The 25,712-nt window shown below is 42.8% G+C and overlaps 1 protein-coding gene across 5 annotated transcripts in view; it reads left to right on the top strand.

Moving 5' to 3' along the window:
* The window catches only part of LOC141166861 (inositol polyphosphate-5-phosphatase A-like), a 95,559-nt gene that overhangs the window by 56,429 nt on the left and 13,418 nt on the right, over positions 1–25,712 (top strand). For all 5 annotated transcript variants that reach the window (XM_073654007.1, XM_073654010.1, XM_073654009.1 and 2 more), the window contains 6 exons: positions 13,640–13,703; positions 22,233–22,336; positions 24,051–24,103; positions 25,075–25,194; positions 25,381–25,459; positions 25,551–25,622. In XM_073654007.1, the coding sequence (XP_073510108.1) occupies positions 13,640–13,703; positions 22,233–22,336; positions 24,051–24,103; positions 25,075–25,194; positions 25,381–25,459; positions 25,551–25,622 (492 nt within the window). The remainder of the gene's footprint in view (positions 1–13,639; positions 13,704–22,232; positions 22,337–24,050; positions 24,104–25,074; positions 25,195–25,380; positions 25,460–25,550; positions 25,623–25,712) is intronic.

The raw sequence follows: 25,712 nt of genomic DNA, 5'->3' as shown, positions 1-25,712 counted from the left end.
CTTGTGGAGGAGCTCCAATGTTTGGGCACACAGGGACTCTCCAAATGCAACATGATATCCGCTAACAATTTGAGCCGACAATTTGTTAGCGGATATCATGTTGCATTTGGAGAGTCCCTGTGTGCTCAAACATTGGAGCTCCCCCACAAGTGACCCCATTTTGGAAACTAGACCCCCCAAGGCACCTATCTAGATTCATAGTGAGCACTTGGAACCCCAGGTGCTTCACAAATTGATTCATAAAAATGAAAAAGTGTTTTTTTTTTCACTTTTTCATTTTTACGAATCAATTTGCGAAGCACCTGGGGGTTCCAAGTGCTCACTATGCATCTAGAAAGGTGCCTTGGGGGGTCTAGTTTCCAAAATGGGGTCACTTGTGGGGGAGCTCCAAAGTTTGGGCACAGAGGGGCTCTCCAAACGCAATGTGGTGTCCGCTAACAATTTGAGCCGATTTTCCATTCAATTTGTTAGCGGATACCATGTTGCATTTAGAGAGTCCCTGTGTGTCCAAACATTGGAGCTCCCCCACAAGTGACCCCATTTTGGAAACTAGACCCCCCAAGGCACCTTTCTAGATTCATAGTGAGCACTTGGAACCCCAGGTGCTTCACAAATTGATTCATAAAAATGAAAAAGTGTTTTATTTTCACTTTTTCATTTTTACGAATCAATTTGTGAAGCACCTGGGGGTTCTAAGTGCTCACTATGCATCTAGATAGGTGCCTTGGGGGGTCTAGTTTCCAAAATGGGGTCACTTGTGGGGGAGCTCCAATGTTTGGACACACAGGGGCTCTCCAAACGCAACATGGCGTCCGCTAACAATTTGAGCCGATTTTCCATTCAATTTGTTAGCGGACACCATGTCGCGTTTGGAGAGCCCGTGATGTGCCTAAACAGTGGAGCTCCCCCACAAGTGTCCCCATTTTGGAAACTATACCCCTCAAAGATTTTATTAAGGTGTATAGTGAACATTTTGAACCCAGAGGTACGGCACATTATTTGTTTACATTAGGTCATCATATTGAATAAGTTTTCATTATTCTTGAGCGCAAGTGCTCGCTACTTGAGTTTGCATCGGGTACTCAGGTATGCACCATGTACAGCGTGTGCTCGAGTGACATGCTCGAGTCCCTGCTCCGCATGTTTCACGGTTATTAGACACCCAAAAAAAAACATGCGGGGATCGCTCGTGCATGGCAGGCAATCCCCGTAAAGTTTTTTGGCCGCGAAGCATATGGGGCAGAGACTCGAGCATGTCACTCAAATACCCACGATACTAAATGCATACCAGAGCACCCGATGCAAACTCAAGTAGCGAGCACTTGCTCTCAACACTAGTCGCCATATCGTCATCTTTTTTTCTTACTTTTGAAAAAAATCCCAACCCCAGCCCTAACCCTAGCACAACCCTAGCCCCAGCACAACCCTAGCCCCAGCACAACCCTAGCCCCAAACCCAGCCCTAACCCTAGCCCAATCCTAACTCAAGAGTTTATTTTTGACGCCGTTCCTTGTGCGGTATAAGTGATTAGACGACTTTATTCTTCGGGTCGGTGTGATTACAGCAATGCCAGAATCATATGGGGTTTTTATGACTGACAGCTGTCACACACTAAAAGACGCATTTTTTGTAAAATCTAGTTTTTGCATCGCCATATTTTGAGAGCTATAATTTTTCCAAATTTTGGCAGACAGTCATGTGACGGCTCGTTTTTTGCGGGATGACTTGACGTTGTTATTGGTGCCATTTTCAGGCACGTGACATTTTTTGATCGCTTTCTATTCCGATTTTTGGGAGGCAGAATAAACAAAAACCAACAATTCAGGAATTGTTTTTTTTTTTTTTTTTTTTATTCTGTTCCGCGTGTGGTAAAATTGATGAGGCAGCTTTACTCTTCGGGTCAGTACGTTTACAGCGGTACCACATTTGTATAATTTTTCTATGTTTTGGCGCTTATACACAATAAAAGCTATTTTATAGAAAAAAATATTTTTTAGTATCGCTTTATTCTGAGAGCTATAACTTTTTTATTTTTCGGCTGATGGAGCTATATGGCGGCTTGTTTTTTGCGGGACGAGATGACGTTTTCAGCGGTATCATTTTTATTTATATGCGTCTTTTTGATCGCGTGTTATTCCACTTTTTGTTTGGCGGTATGGTGATAAAGCATTGTTTTTTGCTTGGTTTTTTTTTTTTTTTTTTTACCGTGTTCACTGAAGGGGTTAACTAGTGGGACAGTTTTATAGGTCAGGTTGTTCCGGACGCGGCGATACCAAATATGTGTACTTTTATTGTTTTTTTTTTATTTTTTTTATAATAATATTTATTGATGGGTACATTATATTTTTATTTTTGGTGTATTATTTTTTTTATTTTTTTATAATATTTTTGCACATTTTTTTTTTTTTTTTTTTTTCCACTTTCACACAGTTTATACACTTTATTACTTTGTCCCACTCTGGGACTTTCACTTTTTTTTTTCTGATCGCCTGCATGGCACAGGAATGGAGCACCATCCCTATGCCATGAAGGCTGTCAGAAGTGCACAGTGTGAAGATTGCTTGGAGATGCACTGCGCATGTCCAAGCAATCTTCCTGCTCTCTGGTGACCCGGATGTTGTCATGACGACATCGGGTCGTCATGGCAACACCCGGGAAGCCTTTGCAGACTGCGCTGGAAGCCGGAAGAGGAGGTGAGTATCGGCGATCACCTCCCCTTGCCCCCGCAATGCCGCGATCGACTTCGATCGACTTCGATCGCAGCATCGCGGGGGTTAATGTGCTGGGAGCGGTGCGTGACCGCTCCCTGCACATAGTACCGGGTGTCAGCTGTGACAATCAGCTGACACCCGGCGGCGATCGCGCCCGCACAGCCTGTGTGCGCGCGCGATCGCCATGACGTACTAATACGGGTCTGGCTCTTAAGTCCCAGGGCACAGACGCGTATTAGTACGTCAGATGTTATTAAGGGGTTAAAGAGAGACCCAGAGTATGGGCCCGGGAGCCGACTGCCGTGACCTCCTAAACAAGGTAAAAGGCCCGGGTACCGAGACCCCTATATTCCCCCTGGGTGACATACCTCCACAAGTTGGATTGGCTTGATAGGCACTTTTTGCGTACCATACAGTCAAGCTGCTCCCACAACAGCTCAATGGGGTTGAGATCTGGTGACTGTGCTGGCCACTCCATGACAGATAGAATACCAGCTGCCTGCTTCTTCCCTAAATAGTTCATGCATAATTTGGAGGTGTGCTTCTCCAATAAAGCGCTGTCCACAAGGTATGGCATGGCATTGCAAAATGGAGTGATAGCCTTCCTTATTCAAAATCCCATTTACCTTGTACAAATCTCCCACTTTACCAGCACCAAAGCAACTCCAGACCATCACATTACCTCCACCATGCTTGATAGATGGCGTCAGGCACTGTTCCAGCATCTTTTCAGTTGTTTTGCGTCTCACAAATGTTCTTCTGTGTGATCCAAACACCTCAAACTTCGATTCGTCTGTCCATAAAACTTTTTTCCAATCTTCCTCTGTCCAATGTCTTTTCTTTTGCCCATATTAATCTTTTCCTTTTATTAGCCAGTCTCAGATATGGCTTTTTCTTTGCCACTTTGCCCTGAAGGCCAGCATCCCGGAGTCGCCTGTTCACTGTAGACGTTGACACTGGCGTTTTGCGTGTACTATTTAATGAAGCTGCCAGTTGAGGAGCTGTGAGGTGTCGATTTCTCAAGCTAGAGACTCTAATGTCCTTCTCTTGTTGCTCAGTTGTGCAGCGGGACCTCCCACTTCTCTTTCTACTCTGGTTAGAGCCTGTTTGTGCTCTCCTCTGAAGGGAGTAGTACACACCGTTGTAGGAAATCTTCAGTTTCTTGGCAATTTCTCACATGGAATAGCCTTCATTTCTAAGAACAAGAATGGACTGTTGAGTTTCACATGAAAGTTCTCTTTTTCTGGCCATTTTGAGAGTTTCATATAACAAACAAATCTAATGCTCCAGATTCTCAACTAGCTCAAAGGAAGGTAAATTTTATAGCTTCTCAAATCAGCCAAACCGTTTTCAGCTGGGCAAACATACTTGTGCAAGGGTTTTCTAGGGTTTTCTAAACATCCATTTTCCTAGACAAAGCCATTTCAGGAATAAAGCGGCTTCGCTGGTGGTTTTGCCATCTTTTTTTGGCGCCGGCATCTGTTTCCTTTTACTTGAACTATAAAGAGTGGGCTGGACTTGTTTCCAAACAATCCTGAAGAATGAATGTGTTATTTCTTTTAACCAATTTACTGTTTCCAAACCTGAAGAGGCTAAAAGAAGCAACAAAAGACAGAATATAATTTTTACATTCCTAATGCGATGCTAGTCGCTACTTAAGGACACACCTTGAGGCTTGTAAGTCAGGGAGTCCGAGGTCAAAAGCCAGGAGGGTACGTCATAGAGGAGTGAGGCAAAGACATAGTCAGGTCACAGTCCGGGGTCAGAATTCCAAGAAGGTAGCGGATCAAGACAAAGGGGCTAGGCAAATGGATGGTCAAAGGCAAATCCAAGGTCGGTCAACAATGATCAGAATACAAGGACTAAAAGCACAGAGCAAGCACCAAATTGAACAGAGCTACATCTGGCAGAGATAAGAGGCAGCCAGCCAGCTAAATAGCCTGGGAGTCATTCCAAACAGGAAACGCCTGTAGGAACCCCAGCTCGCCCCGACCCTGATTGGGTGACTGGACTGTCACTCACCACACTGACAGCTGAACACTCCCAAGCTGCAGATTGGACAGCTGGGCTGTCTATCACGATACTGACAGCTCAGCACGCCCATGCCCCAGAGTTGCCACACAAAGAGGAGGAGTCCTGACAGCTGTGCATTATGTTCATTTCTTGCAGCGCCTTTTTAGTCCAGCTCCAGGTGGAATTCGCCTGAATTAGACATTGTGTGCACATCATCTTAAAAAGCAACATTTTTAGACCCCTGCTCTTTTCTGAACATTTTTCGCCTTTTCTACATGGCTCCTGCCTGCCCTGTGCCTCCTTTAGACTATAGCTACACAGCAACGTGTTGCGCAACACTGAAATCACAGCGACACATTGCAACATTGGATGTCATGATTTCCTATGGTGTCACTTACACAGTCTCAAATGTTTCCAAATGTGTTGGATTTTTTGTCGCTGGCCACAAGTCACGCAACACACTTGCCATAGATTTCAATGCAAGTTGCATGCAACTTATGGCTGCTTGTCTGCAATTTGTTTTTTTTACAGTGGGTACGGAAAGTATTCAGACCCCTTTAAATTTTTCACTCTTTGTTTCATTGCAGCCATTTGGTAAATTCTAAAAAGTTATTTTTTTTCTCATTAAAGTACACTCTGCACCCCATCTTGACTGAAAAAAAAACAGAAATGTAGAAATTTTTGCAAATTTATTAAAAAAGAAAAACTGAAATATCACATGGACATAAGTATTCAGACCCTTTGCTCAGTATTGAGTAGAAGCACCCTTTTGAGCTAGTACAGCCATGAGTCTTCTTGGGAATGATGCTTTTTCACACCTGGATTTGCGGATCCTCTGCCATTCTTCCTTGTAGACCCTCTCCAGTTCCGTCAGGTTGGATGGTGAACGTTGGTGGACAGCCATTTTCAGGTCTCTCCAGAGATGCTCAATTGGGTTTAGGTCAGGGCTCTGGCTGGGCCAGTCAAGAATGGTCATAGAGTTGTTCTGAAGCCACTCCTTTGTTATTTTAGCTGTGTGCTTAGAGTCATTGTCTTGTTGGAAGGTGAACCTTCGGCCAAGTCTGAGGTCCAGAGCACTCTGGAAGAGGTTTTCATCCAGGATATCTCTGCACTTGGCCGCATTCATGTTTCCTTCAATTGCAACCAGTCGTCCTGTCCCTGCAGCTGAAAAACACCCCCATAGCATGATGCTGCTACCACCATGTTTCACTGTTGCGATTGTATTGGGCAGGTGATGAGCAGTGTCTGGTTTTCTCCACACATACCGCTTAGAATTATCACCAAAAAGTTCTATCTTCATCTCATCAGACCAGAGAATCTTATTTCTCATAGTCTGGGAGTCGTTCATGTGTTTTTGAGCAAACTCTATACGGGCTTTCATATGTCTTGCACTGAGGAGAGGCTTCCGTCGGGCGACTCTGCCATAAAGGACCAACTGGTGGAGGGCTGCAGTGATAGTTGACTTTGTGGAACTTTCTCCCATCTCCCTACTGCATCTCCGGAGCTCAGCCACAGTGATCTTGGGGTTCTTCTTTACCTCTCTCACCTGGGCTCTTCTCCCACGATTGCTCAGTTTGGCTGGACGGCAGGTCTAGGAAGACTTCTGGTGGTCCAAAACTTCTTTCATTTAAGGATTATGGAGGCCACTGTGCTCTTAGGAATCTTGAGTAATGCAGAAATTCTTTTATAACCTTGGCCAGATCTGTGCCTTGCCACAATTCTGTCTCTGAGCTCCTTGGGCAGTTCCTTTGAGCTCATGATTCTCATTTGGTCTGACATGCACTGTGAGCTGTGAGGTCTTATATAGACAGGTGTGTGCCTTTCCAAATCAAGTCCTATCAGTTTAATTAAACACAGCTGGACTCCAATGAAGGAGTAGAACCATCTGAAGGAGGATCACAAGGAAATGGACAGCATGTGACTTAAATCTGTGTGTCTGAGCAAAGGGTCTGAATACTTATGACCATGTGACATTTCAGTTTTTCTTTTTTAATAAATTTTCAAAAATTTCTACATTTCTGTTTTTTTTTCAGTCAAGATGGGGTGCAGAGTGTACTTTAATGAGAAAAAAATGAACTTTTTAGAATTTACCAAATGGCTGCAATGAAACAAAGAGTGAAAAACTTAAAGGGGTCTGAATACTTTCCATACCCACTGTATTTACAGCAAAATCAGAGCTCTAAAATAGTCCCGCAACACTGCACTACTCTACTTATACATTCACAGAGGTTTAGGCAATAAAATGTTTAGTTGGAGTGCTTCTTTAAATAAAAATTTAGACTGAATTCGGAATATGCAAGCTTCTTCCGTGTGAAAGAGGAGGCAAACTCTAGTACCGTCTATGGAAAGTAGCAATGTCCACTTTCAAATTCCCAGGGGATCATTGTATGGACTATAAGTCTCACTTTGCCAATTTTGCACTCTCAACAAGGAGAAACTTTACCCATTAGGCCCCCTGTCAGAGGCCTCTCACCCAACAAAACAGTTCTTCTCCTTTGCACTGATGAGAAGCAAACACACGAAACAGATATCTGCAAATTGAGTTTCTGGTTTGGCTTCTTATCTTAAGTCACGTGACAAGGCTTGTTAAAGTCAATAGGAGAATAGCTATGGGCAAATCAACAATGAAGTCACTGGACAAGGTCTTCAAATCGAGGGACATTTCATTGCCGACGAAGACATGGCTCGTACATAGTTTGATCTTTTCTATAGTAACATACGGATGCGAAACCTGGACGATAAAGAAACAAGACAGAAGAAAAATCAACGCCTTCGAAATGTGGTGCTGGAGAACGATGTTATTAATACCATGGATGGCAAGAAGAACAAACAAATCATCCAGACATGTCACTCGAAGCTACAACTTGCCTAACTTACACGCATCATACGAAGAGAGCAATCACTGGAGAAGGACATCATGGTTGGAAGAATCTAAGGAACAAGGCGAAGAGGAAGACCAGCAACCCGATGGCTTGATACTGTCAAGATAACGGTGGAGAAGACCCTGGTGGACCTATTTAGGCTTACACAAGATCGATCTACCTACAGAGTGTTTGTCCATCAGGTCGCCATCGCTCGAGATTGAGCTGAAGGACATTAAATTCTAATAATAAATTGACTCTTAGGGTTGCTACATTCAATAGGTGGCACTAGAGTTTGTGTCTTCTTCCTCTCTGAAAAGGCTACTTGCATATTCAAATTCCCACTGGAGCACTGCATGGCCTATAAGTCTCCTTACGCCAATTATGCACTCATCACAAAGAAACACGTTACCCCTTAGATTAAATTCTGATCTTTTATGTGCCTAAAAGTAGGAACTTTAAGAGTAGCGCAAAACATGATGTGTGTACAACTTCTTTGAATGATCCAACCGCCGATAATTTGGATATTCTGGAAATCCTTAATCTCGGGGACCATGTCTGTAGGTGGTAGTGGACATGGTAGTTTGCTTATGTCTTGTCAACAAGTATGCCCCAACCCGGGGTAAACAGGATAAGCACTCTTGGATTAAATTGTGACAAGGACTATATTAGGTGATTTAAACTATATCTGTGTATTTCTGGAAAACTCGTAGAAACATTAAAAAAAAACTCTGTATCCCTCTCGTACCAAGGAGGAAGCTATGGCAGATAATGACCTGTCATAGAAACTTAGTGACCCCTTTAAGTTAGTGAAGTTGTGGTATCTGAGAGCGAGAGGCAGGGGTCACATTTATCTCCCCTCCTGTCTTCCATAGTTAATAAATTTAGCTCTAGATTAAAAGTATTGATCGTGTCAGCGACGTGATAAATACTGTAAGGGAGGGAAATAAAAAGAGGTGTGCGGAGTACGAGGTGCGTGTGTAAACACTGTGTGCGAGATATGGACACATAGGGCCGTGTTTATGGTGTGGATTGCTAGGAATTCGCAGTTATAAAACATGTGACGTATATGGTTATACATACACTGATAATTCTGGTAATTATAGTGCGCTCTTAGAGCCTTTCCAGGTATGTATGGTACATGTGAGATGGGACTTCATGCTGAACACATGGGCTGTATGAAAGTGACCGGTGTTCCTTGGACCCACCAAAACATTATAACAGTCACCCCCTATCTGTAGAGAACATATATACGACCACTATTAATTTTATTGTATTCGTTGCTGATATCACTGTACATACAGAACAGATCAGCAGCACCATTTACAGACAGCTGTTTAAAGAACCCTGAGAGAGCTGTATACAAACAGGGACTCTGGTTTGGCTTCCACCCCAGATGAAGCTGTTGCGAAACACGCGTCGGGTGTGGAGAGTAAGGCACTTCCACACTTTGATATTACGGCATTATTGGAATTAGTCTCCTCTTTTTCAGGGTATCTATCTGTCTATTACGACGTTATTTTTCGTATTTACCTTGTCGTACCTTTGCTACCACAGTACCTAATTTTCTACTCCTTCACTTCTACATTTTCTTGTGGAGAATCCTCAACTCTGTATCCATATTCCACTCGATACTTTGCTGGCTCACGGTCTACTTTTTGTTTTTTGCACCGAGTATTTTGGCATTTTATAGCTCTTTTTTAAAATGTTTAATAAAAGCTATATGCATTTTTTTTTTATATTTTATGGGTTCGCTCACACTGCGTATAAAAAATCGGTCCCATTCTTATCCAGAAAATTGGAACGGTTTTTTTCTCACTTGTCATCCGTATACAATCCTTTTTTTTACTCAGCAGCTATTAATCATTTACAGGACCATTTACAGTTTCCTATGCTACAGCATTGTATTGTATCCGTAAAGATTGGATGCCGTACCGATGGTCCATATGGCATCTGAGTTCTTTCACACTCCTATCGTATTTCGAAGTGAAATCTCAGCATGCTGCAATTTTTTTTCTCATGCCAAATACAGCTGAGAAAAAATACGCAGATCTGCGCTGCCTCATTGAGTAACATTGGTCTGACGGTGATCCCTTTTTTTTATCGCATTGCACTCGTCCAATTTATACGCCAGTGTGAGAGAACCCTAAATGTGATTACTTGAGTCCAGCACATTTTCTTTTGCTGGTTTATTATTCGTATCTTAAATCTTTAAAGAGAACCTTTAACTAGATTTTTAAAAAAAATTTAACGTCCTCCAATTGTCACTGTTTCACAGATGCTGGAACAGTTTTTATTTATTTTTTTTCTGTGCTCATCCGTTCCAAACAAAAGCATACAGCAGCACTCTGTAAGTACTGAGATGTATGCAAACAGTGAATATATGAAATGTGGACTGTATTACTGCTATATAGAATATACTTATAAAATGAAGGTACTTAGCCCACAAAGGCTGTTTTTTTGATTGGTGCTGGATCTTACCTGCCCCTTAAATTTGTAGTCTTTTAACCCGGGAGAGGCATGTCTGATAAATATTAGGTTAGGGTCCCTCCTGAGAATTTTGGCCTTGTCGGTGCTGGTGGGCTCTCATGAATTGAACAATTTGGCGCTAAGTACCTTCATTTTATAAGTATATTTTTTTATATAGCGGTAATGCTGTCAACATTTCATATATTCAATGTTTGCATACATCTTACAGAGTGCTGCTGTATGCTTTTGTTTGTTTATCATGCAGTCATAGCAGCTTGCACCTGTTCATACTTGCTTTATTTTGTTGGGAGGTGCTGGTCCCCTTTGTTCCTAAATTATGCCCCCTGTAATAATGGTGCAAATTCTCCCTTCAGCCAACTTGGCATATACCGGAAAACTTCTCCTTTTTCTCCTCTATGACAGAAGTTCTGAGGTGTACGCCCATTTGGTTGAGTGGAAAATTTCCAGCCTTATCACCAACGTGCATTATTTTGGAATGGAGGGGCACAGAAAGAAGATAAAAACTGTTCCAGAATCGGTGAAACAGCAGCAATTGGAGGAAGTACTTTTAAAAAAAATAAGTGAAACATCCTTTTAAATGGTCAATTTTGAATTTTTGATTCCCAGGGAGCATTGCATGACCTATGAGGGTACATGCATACAGAGGGTGACTGCTCCAAAAGATGCTAAAAAAATGCTTTATAGTCATTTCTAATGTAAAACCACTTTGCTGTTTGTACTAAGTGTTCTCTGTGTTTTTCCCACTTTGAGTATTGAAAAATGCCTGGTGCGAAAAAATAAAGTGCTTGTCACTTCTTTGTAGCGGATCCTTATGGAATGTGCTCCAAACTAGGCACTGTCCAATCAGAAGGCTGCAAAATCTGCTTCAAAAATAAGAGTACCAAAACCCTTCAAAAACTCTTCAGGAAACAAAAAGCACGTAAAAAAGTCCCTAAAGAACATTTCTTGTCCTGAAACTGTTTTCACTAGAAAGCTTGCAGTCTTTGACTGTCTTGAGAAAAAAAAAGTCTCTCTGTGCCAACATGGCTGTCTCCTTAAGAATAAAATTTATCCCTTTAGACCCCTAAGATTTAAAGGGCTAGCTGTTCGGGATTGTCTCTAATTCATCTTCACGTGGGCTGTCTTCTGCTGGACCTGGGAGTACACCTCAGCACCCCATATTCACTAACGTGATGCAGGGTGGGTATATACCTGTATACTTTACATACGGTATAGTGGGGAGCTCTCGCCTTCTTCAGCTCTTATTTGTCAGAAGATGGAAGTAAGACATTGATGAGCTTATGCACTAGACAGTAAGGCTCCTGGCATTACTTCGCCTGAGTGTGTGTATATATATATATATTATGCCATAACTTAGCTTACAGAAAAACATCCAGTATAGTTGCATACATTAGAGTGCTTTAATCCCACGCAGAATCAGCTGTCTCTTCTAAAGTAAGGTGCAAGCAAACTTATGCTATTTAGTTGTTTTTAGACAGCTCTCATTCTCTCTACTTTCAGCTGTCTCTTCTATAGTTGACTGCTCCTAGTCTTTTTGCAGTCAGCTGCCTTTTCTACATTAGACTGCTTTCATTCACTTCACAACTTTCTGTTCTCTGGTAGTCTGCTCTCACTCTTTCTCCATTCAGATCTCTTCCATTCTAGAATGCTCTTATTCTCTTTTCACTCAGCTGTCTCTTCTATTCTAAACTGCTCTCACTATTTCAACTCAGCTGTCTCATCTAGAGCAGACTGCTCTCACTCTTTTTCCAGTGTCCTGTTTCTTCTATTCTCTACTGCTCTCTTTCTTTCCAGACAGTCGACTCTTCTATTCTAGACTGCTCTCACTCTCTTTCTAGACAGTCGTCTCTTCTATTTTAGACTGATCACATTGCTTGTAGTCAGTCTCTTCTTTTCTTGACTGCTCTCTCTCTTCGCAGTCAGCAGTCTCTCCCTTTCTAGACTGCTCTCTCTCTTCGCAGTCAGCTGTCTCTCCCTTTCTAGACTGCTCTCTTTCCAGTCAGCTGTCTATCCCTTTCTAGACTGCTCTCTTTCCAGTCACCTATCTCTCCCTTTCTAAACTGCTCTCTTTCTAGTCAACTGTCTCTCCCTTTCTAGACTGCTCTCTCTTTCCAGTCAGCTGTCTATCCCTTTATAGACTGCGCTATTTCCAGTCAGCTATCTCTCCCTTTCTAGACTGCTCTCTCTTTCCAGTCAGCTGTCTCTCCTTTTCTAGACAGCTCTCTTTTTGTAGTCATCTGTCTCCCATTCTAGACTGCTCTCTCTTTCCAGTTAGCTGTCTCTCCCATTCTAGACTGCTCTCTTTCCAGTCAGCTGTCTTTCCCTTTGTAGACTGCTCTCTTTTCAGTCAGTTGTCTCTCCCTTTCTAGACTGCTCTCTTTCCAGTCAGTTGTCTCTCCCTTTCTAGACTGTGCTATTTCCAGTTAGCTCTCTCTCCCTTTCTAGACTGCGCTCTTTCCATTCAACTGTCTCTCCCTTTCTAGACTGCTCTCTCTTTCCAGTCAGTTGTCTCTCTTTCCAGACTGCTCTCTTTCCAGTCAGCTGTCTCTCCCATTCTAGACTGCTCTCTCTCTTTCCAGTCAGCTGTCTCTCCCTTCTAGACTTCTCTCTCTTTCCAGTCAGCTGTCTCTCCCTTTCTAGACTGCTCTCATTGTCTCCGCAGTCACCAGTCTCTCCATCACCAGTCTGCTCCCTTTCTCTCCCCAGGCAGCGCTGTCTCTTTCTTCTCACTCCCGGTTATTAACGCTCTTTTGATAGGCAATTATTTGGTACTCTATATTTTTGCGACTCTCTCGTGCAAGACTCTGATTTATGAACATGTCTGTGTATCTCGCCCCCCCCTCCGAGAGCACCAGTCTGTTAACCCTTCTCTGCCGAGCGAGGGGCTCCTCCTATCTACACACCTGTCAGTCTAGGCCATCTCTTACCACGGGCCCAGGTGCCCCAGGACGTGGCATCCGTGGTACCTGCCATACACTGTTTATCGGAGCTTAGACTTCATGACTTTCACGAGTCTGTCATTATATGTCACACTATATGATTTTTTCATAGGACTGCAGGTAAACTTACGAGCTTCATGCACATTTGCTGCAGGGTCGTTTAAAGAAACCAATGCTACATGTGTATGAAGTCCTATAGATGGTAAGAATAGGGCAGATTGGATGGGCTGGCATCACGTCTACTTCCCTTCCTTAAATTCGCATTCTGCGTGCTTGCTCAGGTCCTTCTCCCCCACCTCCTCCTCCGCCAGCTCGCCCTCCCCTCTATGTCTCTGTGGTATCCCTCTCTGACATCGCTCTAGACAGCTGTTAAACGACTTAATCTCTTAAAAATAGTTTTAATTTTCTGCCTCTTATTGATCGCCAGCTCCCAATTAATCAGCCGAGTGGAGCCGTGAGGGTGGGAGGGTCCAGGGTGCCCCCTAGGGCCGGTTGGGGGTTGGTGAGTTCACCTATGCACTTGTCCATTGCAAAGACTGCTAGGAACCCATGGATGCTGACTTTATTAACCCCTACCTTCCCTATTACCATATTGGCCATTTTTTTCTGTTTTCTTTTTTGGCAGGCACTGGCCTCCATCTATTTCGTACACGACAGTCTGCAAAATGTCCGGATCTATGATTTTCAAGGTAAGAAAGTTGGATTTATGTAATGGGACTGTCACTTTATAGAGTAGGGCAGATGAAAAGGGCTGCACAGTCACAGAGGAGGAAGTAAACTATTAGACCCCCTAAACTAATACACACCAGACCCCCTAAACTAATACATACCAGCCCCCGTACAGTAATACAAACCATACACCCAACCCCCTAATCTAATACACAGCACACACCAGATCACCTAAATGAATGCATCCCACACACCAGAGCCCCTAAATTAATACATCCCACACACCAGACCCCCTAAACTAATACATCCCACACACTAAACCCCATAAATTAATACATCCCACTCACTAGACCACCTAAATGAATACATCCCACACAACCAGTCCCCCTAAATTAAAACATCACACACTAGACACCCTTAACTATTAAACATTGCACACCAGACCCCCTAAACTAATACACCCGACACATCAGACCCCCTGAACTAATCAACATCGCACACCAGACCCCCTGAACTAATACACATCAAAACTCTGAACTAATACACATCACACACTATACCCTTTAAACTAATACAAACCATACACCAGGCCCCCTAAAAAAAATCTCAATATGACTACAGAACAGACCCTCTAACCACTTCTTGAATAAATATGACCCCAGACTAAGCCCTTCAGTATATAGACCTACTAAACCTACAGCGCCAATAAAAAAAAACCTTCCTCAATAAACATGACCTCAAGTAATAACCTCTATACCAAGGGTGCACAACGTTTTGGTCCGAGGGCCACAATGTCACACTAAATCAATCCTGAGGGCCGTAATTTTTTTTAAAGGGATACTTCCAAGAATACATCATCAAAATCACCTTAGGTACATGAATACATCACCAGAACCGATTTGTAGAGTTTCTGCTGCAAAAAAATCAACGTCAATGCACCGTAACTTTCTCTGAGTTTTTAGAGCAGAAATGGTGCAAAAACTCTCCAAATCCTTCTTATAATCTCAAAGCTCCCAAACTGAAGATTTTTGAGTTGTGATATAGCCATGTAGCACATCAGTACATGATTGAGCACCTGAACCACCATCAGTACATGAGTGCAACATCACAATGACTTTCTGTACATGAATGCAGCACCAGAACAACCATCAGTACATGAATGCAGCACCAGAACCACCATCGGTACATGAGTGCAACATCACAATGACTTTCTGTACATGAATGCAGCACCAGAACAACCATCAGTACATGAATGCAGCACCAGAACCACCATCGGTACATGAATACAGCACCAGAACCACTGTCAGTAGAGGAACACATCACCAGAACCACTGTCAGTACCTGAATGCAGCACCAGGACCATCCTCAGTAAAGGAATGCAGCACCAGAACCATCGTCAGTCCAGGTATATAGCACCAAGAACTACCATCAGTACATGAATACATCAACAAACTTAGTACAGAGATCAATTGCAATGTTAGGTCAGGCTCTTATACATTTGTATAATTGTATACCATGAACCTACAACTTCCAGTATGTCTTTAACAAGGTAAGGAGATACAGGAAGTTGTTGTTAACAGTTATCATCAGACTGCGGATCGTACAGGAACCACAGTAGTGATGACATGCAGGCAGTATCACAAATATTCAGTAACATCCAGGTACCGTATACTGAAGGTGACATGTTCTGTGATTGAAATCGTTCCCTTCCCTTTTATCTCCATGCAGTAAATACGCTATGATGAGATTTCATGGCCAGAGCTTATCTCTACAGACTTCTCTTTTCTCTAGTCTTTTGCTGCATTTCCTGACACCGCTCCCTTAAAAATAAAAGTATCATTATAATGAGCCTTATGAACATAGTCCTCAACACTGTAACCCCTCCATGTTGTCCCTATCTTCAGTGTCCCCCCACGCTCCCACCTCTCCATACTGTCACCCACACCCAATTCTCTATACTACCCTGTTATGCTCCCATCACTTCATGCCATCCCCCAACACTCCATACTGTTTTTCCACACTCCCACAACTCCATATTGTCTCCCCATGCTCCCACAACTCCATACTGTCCCTCCACAACTCTATACTGTCCCCTACACTCCCTCAACTTCATACTATCATTCCAAAACTTCATACTATCTACCACGTTCTCACAACTCTATACTGTCCCCTACACTCCCACATCTTTATACTATCATTCCAAAACTTCATACTGTCTACCACGCTCCCACAATTCCATACTGTCCTTCCAGACCCCCACAACTTCATACTGTCCCCCCATAACTCTATACTGTCCCCTACACTCCCTCAACTTCATACTATCATTCCAAAACTTCATACTGGCTACCACGCTCCCACAACTCTATTCTGTCCCCCACGCGCTCCCACAATCCCATGCTTTCCCCCTGCATCCTACAACTCTATTCTGTCCCCACACACTCCCATAACTTAATACTGTCCCCAACGCTCCCACAACTTAATACTGTCACCCCATGCTCCCATAACTTCATACTGTCCACCCACGACTCCATACTGTACCCCCATGCTCCCACAACTCCATACTGCCCTCCCACTCACCCACAATTCCATACTGTTCCTCTACCTCTTCATACTGCCCCCTCATACTGCCACCACTCCATAATGTCCCTCCACGCTCCAACCTCTCACTCCTGCTCCATAGCACACCCTTCACAGTAATAACCCCCACCTCTAATAATATGACATTTAATCTTCGACTTCTCCATGTAGTGCTTACTTTTCGACTTCCCCGCCATCTCCGCTGCCTTTGTGGCACTGCGCTGACAGGAGTAGTGTGATGAGGTCCGCAACATGTTCACCACATCACTCCACTGCACATTACATTGGGGAGCTGACCAGCGCTCCTCTGCCCCTGTTCCCTGGCGTTCAAGTAAATTTGCATCTATAAGAAACGAATCGAGTTGAATTCAGGAAGAATGTCACAGGCCACATAAAATCCTTTGTTGGGCTGTATGTTGTGCAGATCTGCTCTATACATATACAGTGCTGGCCAAAAGTATTGGCACCCCTGCAATTCTGTCAGATAATACTCAGTTTCTTCCTGAAAATGATTGCAATCACAAATTCTTTGATATTATTCTCTTCATTTAATTTGCTTGCAAGGAAAAAACACAAAAGAGAATGAAGCAAAAATCAAATCATTGATCATTTCACACAAAACTCCAAAAAAGGGCCTGACAAAAGTATTGGCACCCTCAGCCTAATACTTGGTTGCACAACCTTTAGCCAAAATAGCTGCGAACAACCACTTCCGGTAACCATCAATGAGTTTCTTACAATGCTCTGCTGGAATTGTAGACCATTCTTCTTTGGCAAACTGCTCCAGGTCCCTGATATTTGAAGGGTGCCTTCTCCAAACTGCCATTTTGAGATCTCTCCACAGGTGTTCTATGGGATTCAGGTCTGGACTCATTGCTTGCCACCTTAGAAGTCTCCAGTGCTTTCTCTCAAACCATTTTATAGTGCTTTTGGAAGTGTGTTTTGGGTCATTGTCCTGCTGGAAGACCCATGACCTCTGAGGGAGACCCAGCTTTCTCACACTGGGCCCTACATTATGCTGCAAAATTTGTTGGTAGTCTTCAGACTTCATAATGCCATGCACACGGTCAAGCAGTCCAGTGCCAGAGGCAGCAAAGCAACCCCAAAACATCAGGGAACCTCCGCCATGTTTGACTGTAGGGACCGTGTTCTTTTCTTTGAATGCCTCTTTTTTTTTCCTGTACACTCTATGTTGATGCTTTTTCCCAAAAAGCTCGACTTTTGTCTCATCTGACCAGAGAACATTCTTCCAAAACGTTTTAGGCTTTCTCAGGTAAGTTTTTGCAAACTCCAGCCTGGCTTTTTTATGTCTCGGGATAAGAAGTGGGGTCTTCCTGGGTATCCTACCATACAGTCCCTTTTCATTCAGACGCCGACGGATAGTACGGGTTGACACTGTCGTACCCTCGGACTGCAGTACAGCTTGAATTTGTTTGGATGTTAGTCGAGGTTCTTTATCCACCATCCGCACAATCTTGCGTTGAAATCTCTCATCAATTTTTCTTTTCCGTCCACATCTAGGGAGGTTAGCCTCAGTGCCATGGGCTTTAAACTTCTTGATGACACTGCGCACGGAAGACACAGGAACATTCAGGTCTTTGGAGATGGACTTGTACCCTTGAGATTGCTCATGCTTCCTCACAATTTGGTTTCTCAAGTCCTCAGACAATTCTTTGGTCTTCTTTCTTTTCTCCATGCTCAATGTGGTACACACAAGGACACAGGACAGAGGTTGAGTCAACTTTAATCCATGTTAACTGGCTGCAAGTGTGATTTAGTTATTGCCAACACCTGTTAGGTGCCACAGGTAAGTTACAGGTGCTGTTAATTACACGAATTAGAGAAGCATCACATGATTTTTCAAAGGGTGCCAATACTTTTGTCCACCCCCTTTTTAGGTTTGGTGTGGAATTATATCCAATTTGGTTTTAGGACAATTCTTTTTGTGTTTTTTTCATTGAAGACAAATTAAATGAAGAGAATAATACCAAAGAATTTGTGATTGCAATCATTTTCAGGAAGAAACTGAGTGTTATCTGACAGAATTGCAGGGGTGCCAATACTTTTGGCCAGCACTGTATACAGTCGTGAGAAAACTACCAGCCAAGTGTTTCTAATTGAATGCTCATGATTAATTGTTCATCGGCCAGTGTGACTACCTCTATAAGTTCAGAAATTTTAGCAGTTTGCTGCTCTGGAACATTCAGGCATGTGTTAACATAATGCCAAGGAAAAATACATCAGCAGTTATCATAGAGAAGCAATTGTTGTTGCCCATCAATCCTGGAGGGGTTGTAAGGCAATTTTCATACAATTTGGAGTCCATTATTATTCACAAGTGGAAAAAAACCAAGATGGTTGACAATCTTCCCATGAGTGGATGCATATCTCCCAACTTTTGTTGAATAGAAAGAGAGAGAAATTATGCTGCACGCAGTGCTCAACGCGGCAAATTTTGGCCACATCCCAACCCACGCCTATTTATCATTATCTTTCTCTCCTGGCAGGAGGAGTTGTCACAGGGGCGCTGGTAGTGGGGAAAATTCAGCAGACGGCTAAGGCTGCAGGTTGTAGACCCAAATCCAGGACTGTCCGCTGTATCCAGGACAGTTAGGACTAGAGATGAGCGGATGGATTCCCAGGTCTCTGGTCCAGCGTCCAGGTCAGTTCTACCTGGTGGCTGGAGGGAGGCGGCGAACCTCTTATCTTCCGGGGCAGCGCGACGTCATCTGTGCTTCCTGCTCATCACTAGTTGGGACCTGTAGATTATTTCTTGTTCCTCATTCACAGTCGGAGCCGCCAGAACTTTCTCATCTTTATGTAGATTCACTATACGACACCTGGCTTTTTTGTGTCTGTAAGGCTGTGTTCACACATTGCAGAAATACTGTGTTATTTGTTTTCTGCAGATGTCCGCACCAAAACTCCACAATAACAATCTCTCCCCCCTTATTTGATGTGTTTCTGGTGCAGATGTGAAGCTGCTTTTTTAAGGTGCTTTTTATAGTACAGAAAAGCTTTGATTTTGCACTTAATGAAGTATCTGCCTTTCTTTTAGGCTCCACATAGAAACATCTGAAGACGCTGCTAACCCTTTCAGCAAGCACGCTCGGCATTTATGTTAGTGCCGCCGCGATGCATGCAGCCGCGGCGGCTCAAACATAGATGCCAAACACGCCGAAAATACTCGGCGAACACCTGAGCATGCTTGCCGAAAGGGTTAACAATACACGCCCGCTCATCACTACTCTGCGGTTTTGAAACACTTTTTCTCTACAGGCTTCTTCTGAAAAACAGAATGGAGAAAAAAAAAACGCTGCTGCATTTTTAAGAGCAGAATCAAAGCTTTTCTGTACTATTAAAAAGAGTTAAAAACTCTGCTTCATATCTTCCCCAAAATCGCATAAAAGAAACGCAGCATTTACGCTACGTGTGAACACGGCCTCAGCATTACAGTTTTATTACATTTTTTATGGGTTTAATAAAGCAAAAAAATCAATCACGCAATTTTTTTTTTTACGTCCTTTACCGATCCCCGTAAATAATCTGATCGCTGTGTTGTGCGGGTCGTTACAATTAAAGGGACACCAAATATGCCCGTGTTATTTGCTGATTTGTGATGTTCGTTATTTTTTACAAAACGCATTAAAAATTACAATATTTTTTTCATTATCAAATGTTTTTCTATATTATTTTTTAGCAATTTTATAGGCTGAAAAAAATCTCTTATTCTCCATGCAGAATAAAAATACATAGAAATACACTGCTGTGTACTATGTATCAGTGTATTTCTATCCTAAGCAGATCCTGCAGTACAGATCAAGTAGACAGAATTCTAGGAATGACGTCACTAGAGCTGTTGTCTCTGCTGGTTAAGTGTCTGTCTGTGTAATTTTTTAAGGTTGTGGGTTCAAGACCAAGGGACTCGCAGAAAGAAAAATACATTTTGTAATTGCTCACAAATTTACTACTTTTATTTGTAGGATCAAAAAATAATTTTCTTCTTCTCAGTATACAGGCACCATAAAAATACATTGCTATACACTATGTATTTCTATGGAGATGTATACTCTGCTTCTGGAGTCATTGACTGCATTGTAGAGTCAAGATAACTAAATCCTCCTATGTTTACCATTGAGACACTGAGTTCCCAGTTCGAGATATGGTCACAGGAGAAAGAATAGGTGAGTAATATAATTTAATTTATTCACTGACCAGTGAGCGGCCCCGCCCCCTGAGGAGGAGCTACCGAGCGACATCGGAGAGGTGAGTATAAATAGAAGCCGGGAGAACAGCTGATCCGTGACGGGACGCGGGACTGAGCCCTGAAATCGGGACAGTTTTGCAGAATACGGGATGGTTGGGAGCTATGGTGGATGTCCCAGTAAATTCATCCCAAAGTCAGACAACGCAATGCTCAGAGATATTGTAAAAAACCCAAGAGCTACAGCTCGGACTCTAAATGCCTCACTTGGCATACTACAGTTAATGACAGTAAAATTAGGAAAACACTGAACAAGTTTATGCCTTATTTTGGAAGTATTGCCAGGAGAAAGCCTTTTCTTTCTATAAAGGACATGGCTAAAGTTTGCAAAGTTGCATCTGAACAAATCACAAGATTTTTAAAACAATATCTTTTGGACAGACAAGACCAAAGTGTAGATGTTTCGCCATGATGCCCTGCACCAAGTTTGGTGAAAATCAATCACAGTATATCAGCACAAGCGCCTCATACCAACGGTCATCACCGTTTTGGAGGGGTAATGATTTAGGCTTGTTTTACAGTCACTGGACCCGGGCACCTTTTATTCATTGAGTCGGCCATGAACCCCTCTGTATTCCAAAGTATTCTGTGAGGTCATTTATCTAAAAGTTAAAGCTTGTCCGAAACTGGGTCATGTAACTGGACAATGATCCCAAGCACACCAGCCAATCTACACCACAAATTTCACAGATTAATAAAGGCGACTTCTGTTCAAACATGGAGACTTTACTGAACTTGATGAGGGTTTTGTACAAGGGATAGCGGGTACACAGTCTTAAGCATGTTACCTTCATAGTAAGAAGCCTTTTCATTCACTATATCCTTCCTCTGCAGGCTACGCCAGGGCTCTGCAGCTTATCTGTTTCATCTTTACATTGCCACAACCCAGCTTCTTGGCCACAGTCCTGATCAGCGAGTTTCTCTCTACTCGCTCAGCAGTTCCGCATTCTATCACTATGGACGCCCTGGATCTACTGCTCGGGACCCCCGCCAGTCCCACACTCTGTCCTCTTTAGCTCCATTACCTTCAGCACTAGCAAGCTCTCGGGTTTCTCGTGACTCGGTGTCTTATCCGATATCTCCTTTTGGAAGGTCTCTCAGTCTCGTCAGTAACTCTCTTTAGGATCTCGCTATTCCTTGCTCCAGTCTCTTCTAGCTGCGATCACCTCTTGGCTGCACTGCACACTTGTTACTCTCCAAACTCTATCTACTATCTCACTAACTATCAGGAAGTAGTCTGCTTTCCCTGGCACTAGCCCGTCCCACTGTGAGCTAGTCCCAACTATTAACTCTCACTTTCCCTGCTGTCTGTTGCTGGGCAGAACACACTATACTAACAATACTTATATTATACTTTTTTTCTATCGCATCCTTCATTACTATGCATTATGCGTATCACATGACACAATATATATATAAGACCCACAACACTATTCACATAACGCAATTGCTGTGTTCAGAGGTAAGAACATGGCAGTTCAGTCCACACCCCTTACATACCCATCATTGCTCCCCTGGCAGATCACCTAAACCTACAAAAAGTTGACCCTGTAGTGAAAAAGTTTGATAACTCTTGATCTATTGTGCATGGTAGACGGAGTGGCATGCCCACTGGCTGGCATTCAGGCTATTTGTTATAAAGTGAGACTGGCATATCTGAGCTCACCCATGGATATCTTGTCAGTAATGGTCTCCTCTTATTCCTCAGAAAAGAATTTTGTGTCCGTCTCGGGCCATACGATGTGGATGGGGTCACTTGAGGATTGTCCCACTGTTCACAAGGAGAGATTCCCCCAAGACTTCTGGCTGGAGGTACGGACATCACAAGTGGTCATATTGTAAGAAAGTGATGAGGCTTTGTTTGGGATTAGGAAAACATGGCCGCTTTCTTCCAACAGCAGTGTCAAGCCTGTCCACAAGTTGTATTATTACCACTCAGACCCATTCACTTCAATGGAGTGGGGCTGGAAAACCAGGCACAATATGTGGACAGGTGCGACGCTGTTTTTGAAACAAAGCAGCCATGTTTTTCTAATCCTAGACAACCCCTTTAAATAATTTACCTATTGTGGAGCTGCTGGGTTCACAGTCCCATGATGATTAAATCTATGTTAATAGCTAAGCTGTTTTTATTATGGGGCGCCAGGATTTCCTTACGAAGGCTGAAGCTTGCTCCATGTGTGACTTTGCTCTTTTTTTAGGTAAACACTTATGGGATTGCCCAAGGGTGACTCAGTATTTAGTAGTTTTCGCTGTAAAAGTCTAGGGTACAGTTTTCTATCCAAGTTTCACACTAGTATTTTTTTATTTCACATTTTTTTAAGGGGGTTGGGTGTAGGACTATAGAAGAATTTAGTTCACATTTGCCTTTTTTGTGGAAACAGAATCATAATATTTTGAACTTTGAAGAAGAGAAACCACTGTGCCAATGTTCTGCATCCCAAAAATATCCAAACCTGCCACCTGTAGCCTTCACCCTGGACCCATTGCCCTAGCACTATATTAAGTCAGAGTGGCTTCTTGCTCTCCCTCTGGGGTACATGTCTCAAAAGCATCCCACCTGTTTAGGTACATTATACCTATATATCCCAAAATGCAAATTAACTCTCCTCCAGAAAGAAGGCGACTGTCTCTATAGTGCCACCTATTGGAGTTAGCTGCCTGTAGGTCAGTGTCCAGCCCTCTTCTTTGTGTCTTATCTTTTTGTAGAAGACACTGGTTTGCCTAATATCCTTAGTCATGTTACAAGTCTTGTTGACTTATAGGGTAGCTACCACCAATAGGTAGCACCAGAGAGACGCTTTTTCTCCCTTCTCTGGGAGAGCTAATTTGCATACCTTTTTCCCAGGGAGCATTGTCTTACTTGTAAGATTTTATTTAAAACAAAATGATGGTCTCCACGTTGTGATAGAGAACCTGCTAAAAGATATATAATAAGCAATATGGGCTAAATTTGTGAAAATATGGTGGATGACACATATTGCATACCATTATGTTCTAAATATGAGACCCCTAGAAATCAGCTGTAAAGAGCAGGAGAACGATATTTCCACACCTCCTACATTCACGGTCTGAGTACGGACCATGATGTACAGACCCATGATGTACGGGTCCCCTTACTAAGACTCAACAGCCTCAAAGGCACAAATTAACCTATTGAGTTGAGGTAAGACGAACCACAGCCAGTCCGGACATCACAGTCTTTCTTGGATTGTGAATGTCAGACTTGTGAAACAGTCTTAATCCAGCAACAACTATTTAATTCCCTTGCAGCACTCCCGCAGGAGAAATTAAGTATTACATATTGTTTATTGAAATAAACGAGTCAAGTCCTCCAGAGTGAAATACACCAGTTTTAACTATTAATAGTCATTAATGGTGGACCCATGCATTGAGCCGGGGGTTGGACACGGTGACCCTGGAGGTCCCTTCCAAGTCTAACATTCTAAGATTCTATGACCCCTTTCTATTAACTGAAAATGAGTTCTCCAAACAAGGCAACCCCAATATCTTGTTTTGTCCACAGTTTGCATGGACTCGCAAGGGCTTCATGAAGACTAGATGGCTAGTGAATGACCAGTGAGTACAACTCAATCTCCTAATAACCTTGTGCTAATGACTGTGGCACATGCTGGTGTTACACGTGCAGGTGATAGCAGCCAAGTCTTCCTCGCTCGAAGGCTGAGAGCGCACGGCAATTGTTCTGTCGTTTGACAATCACAATGATAAATTTGTTTGCATTAGACTCATATCTCCAATAATGAGCAACCCTTGATCCCAATACTTCCCCGAGCTTGATCGACTGCAGACTTGTGGCTTGTTGCAATGGACGAGTCTGTAAGGAAGATATATGTATATGTGTGTGTGTGTGTGTGTGTGTATATATATATACTGTATATACATACATAACCAAGCTTGTTCGCATTGTATAATCCGGAGAAGGGTCTCTGATGACAATATACCAATCACAGAGTGTCATACTTACAGGACCCCCAACAATCACACAGTTACAAGTGTTAAATCTCCCTGCAGTGCCACCACAGGAGAAATTGAGTATTATAAAATTTAAATCAATGGGCTATGCATATATTGTAGGGTCCTCCAGAGCTAGAGACCCTCTTCATAGTTACACTCTTTGCTCTGGTTCATAGTTGAGGGTCCTGAGTAGCAGAACCTCGCCTATTAATATCTATTAACGCATCAAATTTAAAAATCTGTCTCATGAAAGAATTTGGGCTCCCTGCCAACATTTCTAGACGTTTTATATAACTTCCATTGGTCTTGATGATGATGGACCTCCCATGTGTATCCTTTATGTGAAAACAGTGACTGGAGCCTTACTACTGTCAAGAACAGTGGGAGTCCCATCTTCCAAACACACCTACTGACTTGTAAGTGTCAATTCTGGATAGTCTAAAAAAGGGGTTGTTCATGATTCAGTAAGTGATAGATCGCTGGAATCAGGGTTTTTGCCCCTACGTCATGGTGCGCTCAGATTACACAGCAAACACCTACTGACAGATTCTCTTTACCTGTCTTCTATATTTAAGGATGTTCAATCTTGTGAACCTTCACCTCTTCCATGATGCATCAAACCTAGTGTCTGGAGACTGTTCCCCATCTGTGTACAGCGCCAACCGTAGAAGAGGTTTATACCATGTGCTAACAAGGTATCAGTCAATGCCCAATTTGGGGGAAAAAATTGAGTAATTTTCCATAAAATGATCTTTGACCATAAGTATAAAGAATTTCTTGATATCAAGAAATGAGTAACGTGGAAGATCATTCTTGCTAATTCTGTTTTCTGGACCCTTAACTTCTTCTTTGGCTTTGCCATTTTTCTTTTATGTTTCCAGGTTAAAAGATGGCAATAATGCACCATTTTTCCTATTTGGGGATTTTAACTTCCGTTTGGACTTGAAGAGTCTCATCCAGGTCTGAAGATCATGAATTGAAATGTATAACATTTTTGTGGAGTTATTACCCACCATATACTGAGTGATCAAGTGCCATCCTCTACCCACAGGCTCAAGGCTGGACCTTGAGTGACACCAGAGACCTAGATGGGCAGACTGCTGTGTACGAACAGGATGGAGAGGTAGGAGTTTACTGAAAGTCTTTTTTTTATGTAATTAACTCTAGCAATTTCCCTTCATTTATGATTCTACATCCCATAAAATATTAAGTA

Source organism: Phyllobates terribilis, unplaced genomic scaffold (assembly GCF_046119375.1).
Source record: "Phyllobates terribilis strain yellow unplaced genomic scaffold, ASM4611937v1 Scaffold_11__3_contigs__length_659146591, whole genome shotgun sequence".
Classification (NCBI taxonomy): Eukaryota; Metazoa; Chordata; class Amphibia; order Anura; family Dendrobatidae; genus Phyllobates; species Phyllobates terribilis.
The sequence above is the reverse complement of the archived record's forward strand: the minus strand, read 5'-3'. Positions and strand labels throughout refer to the sequence as shown.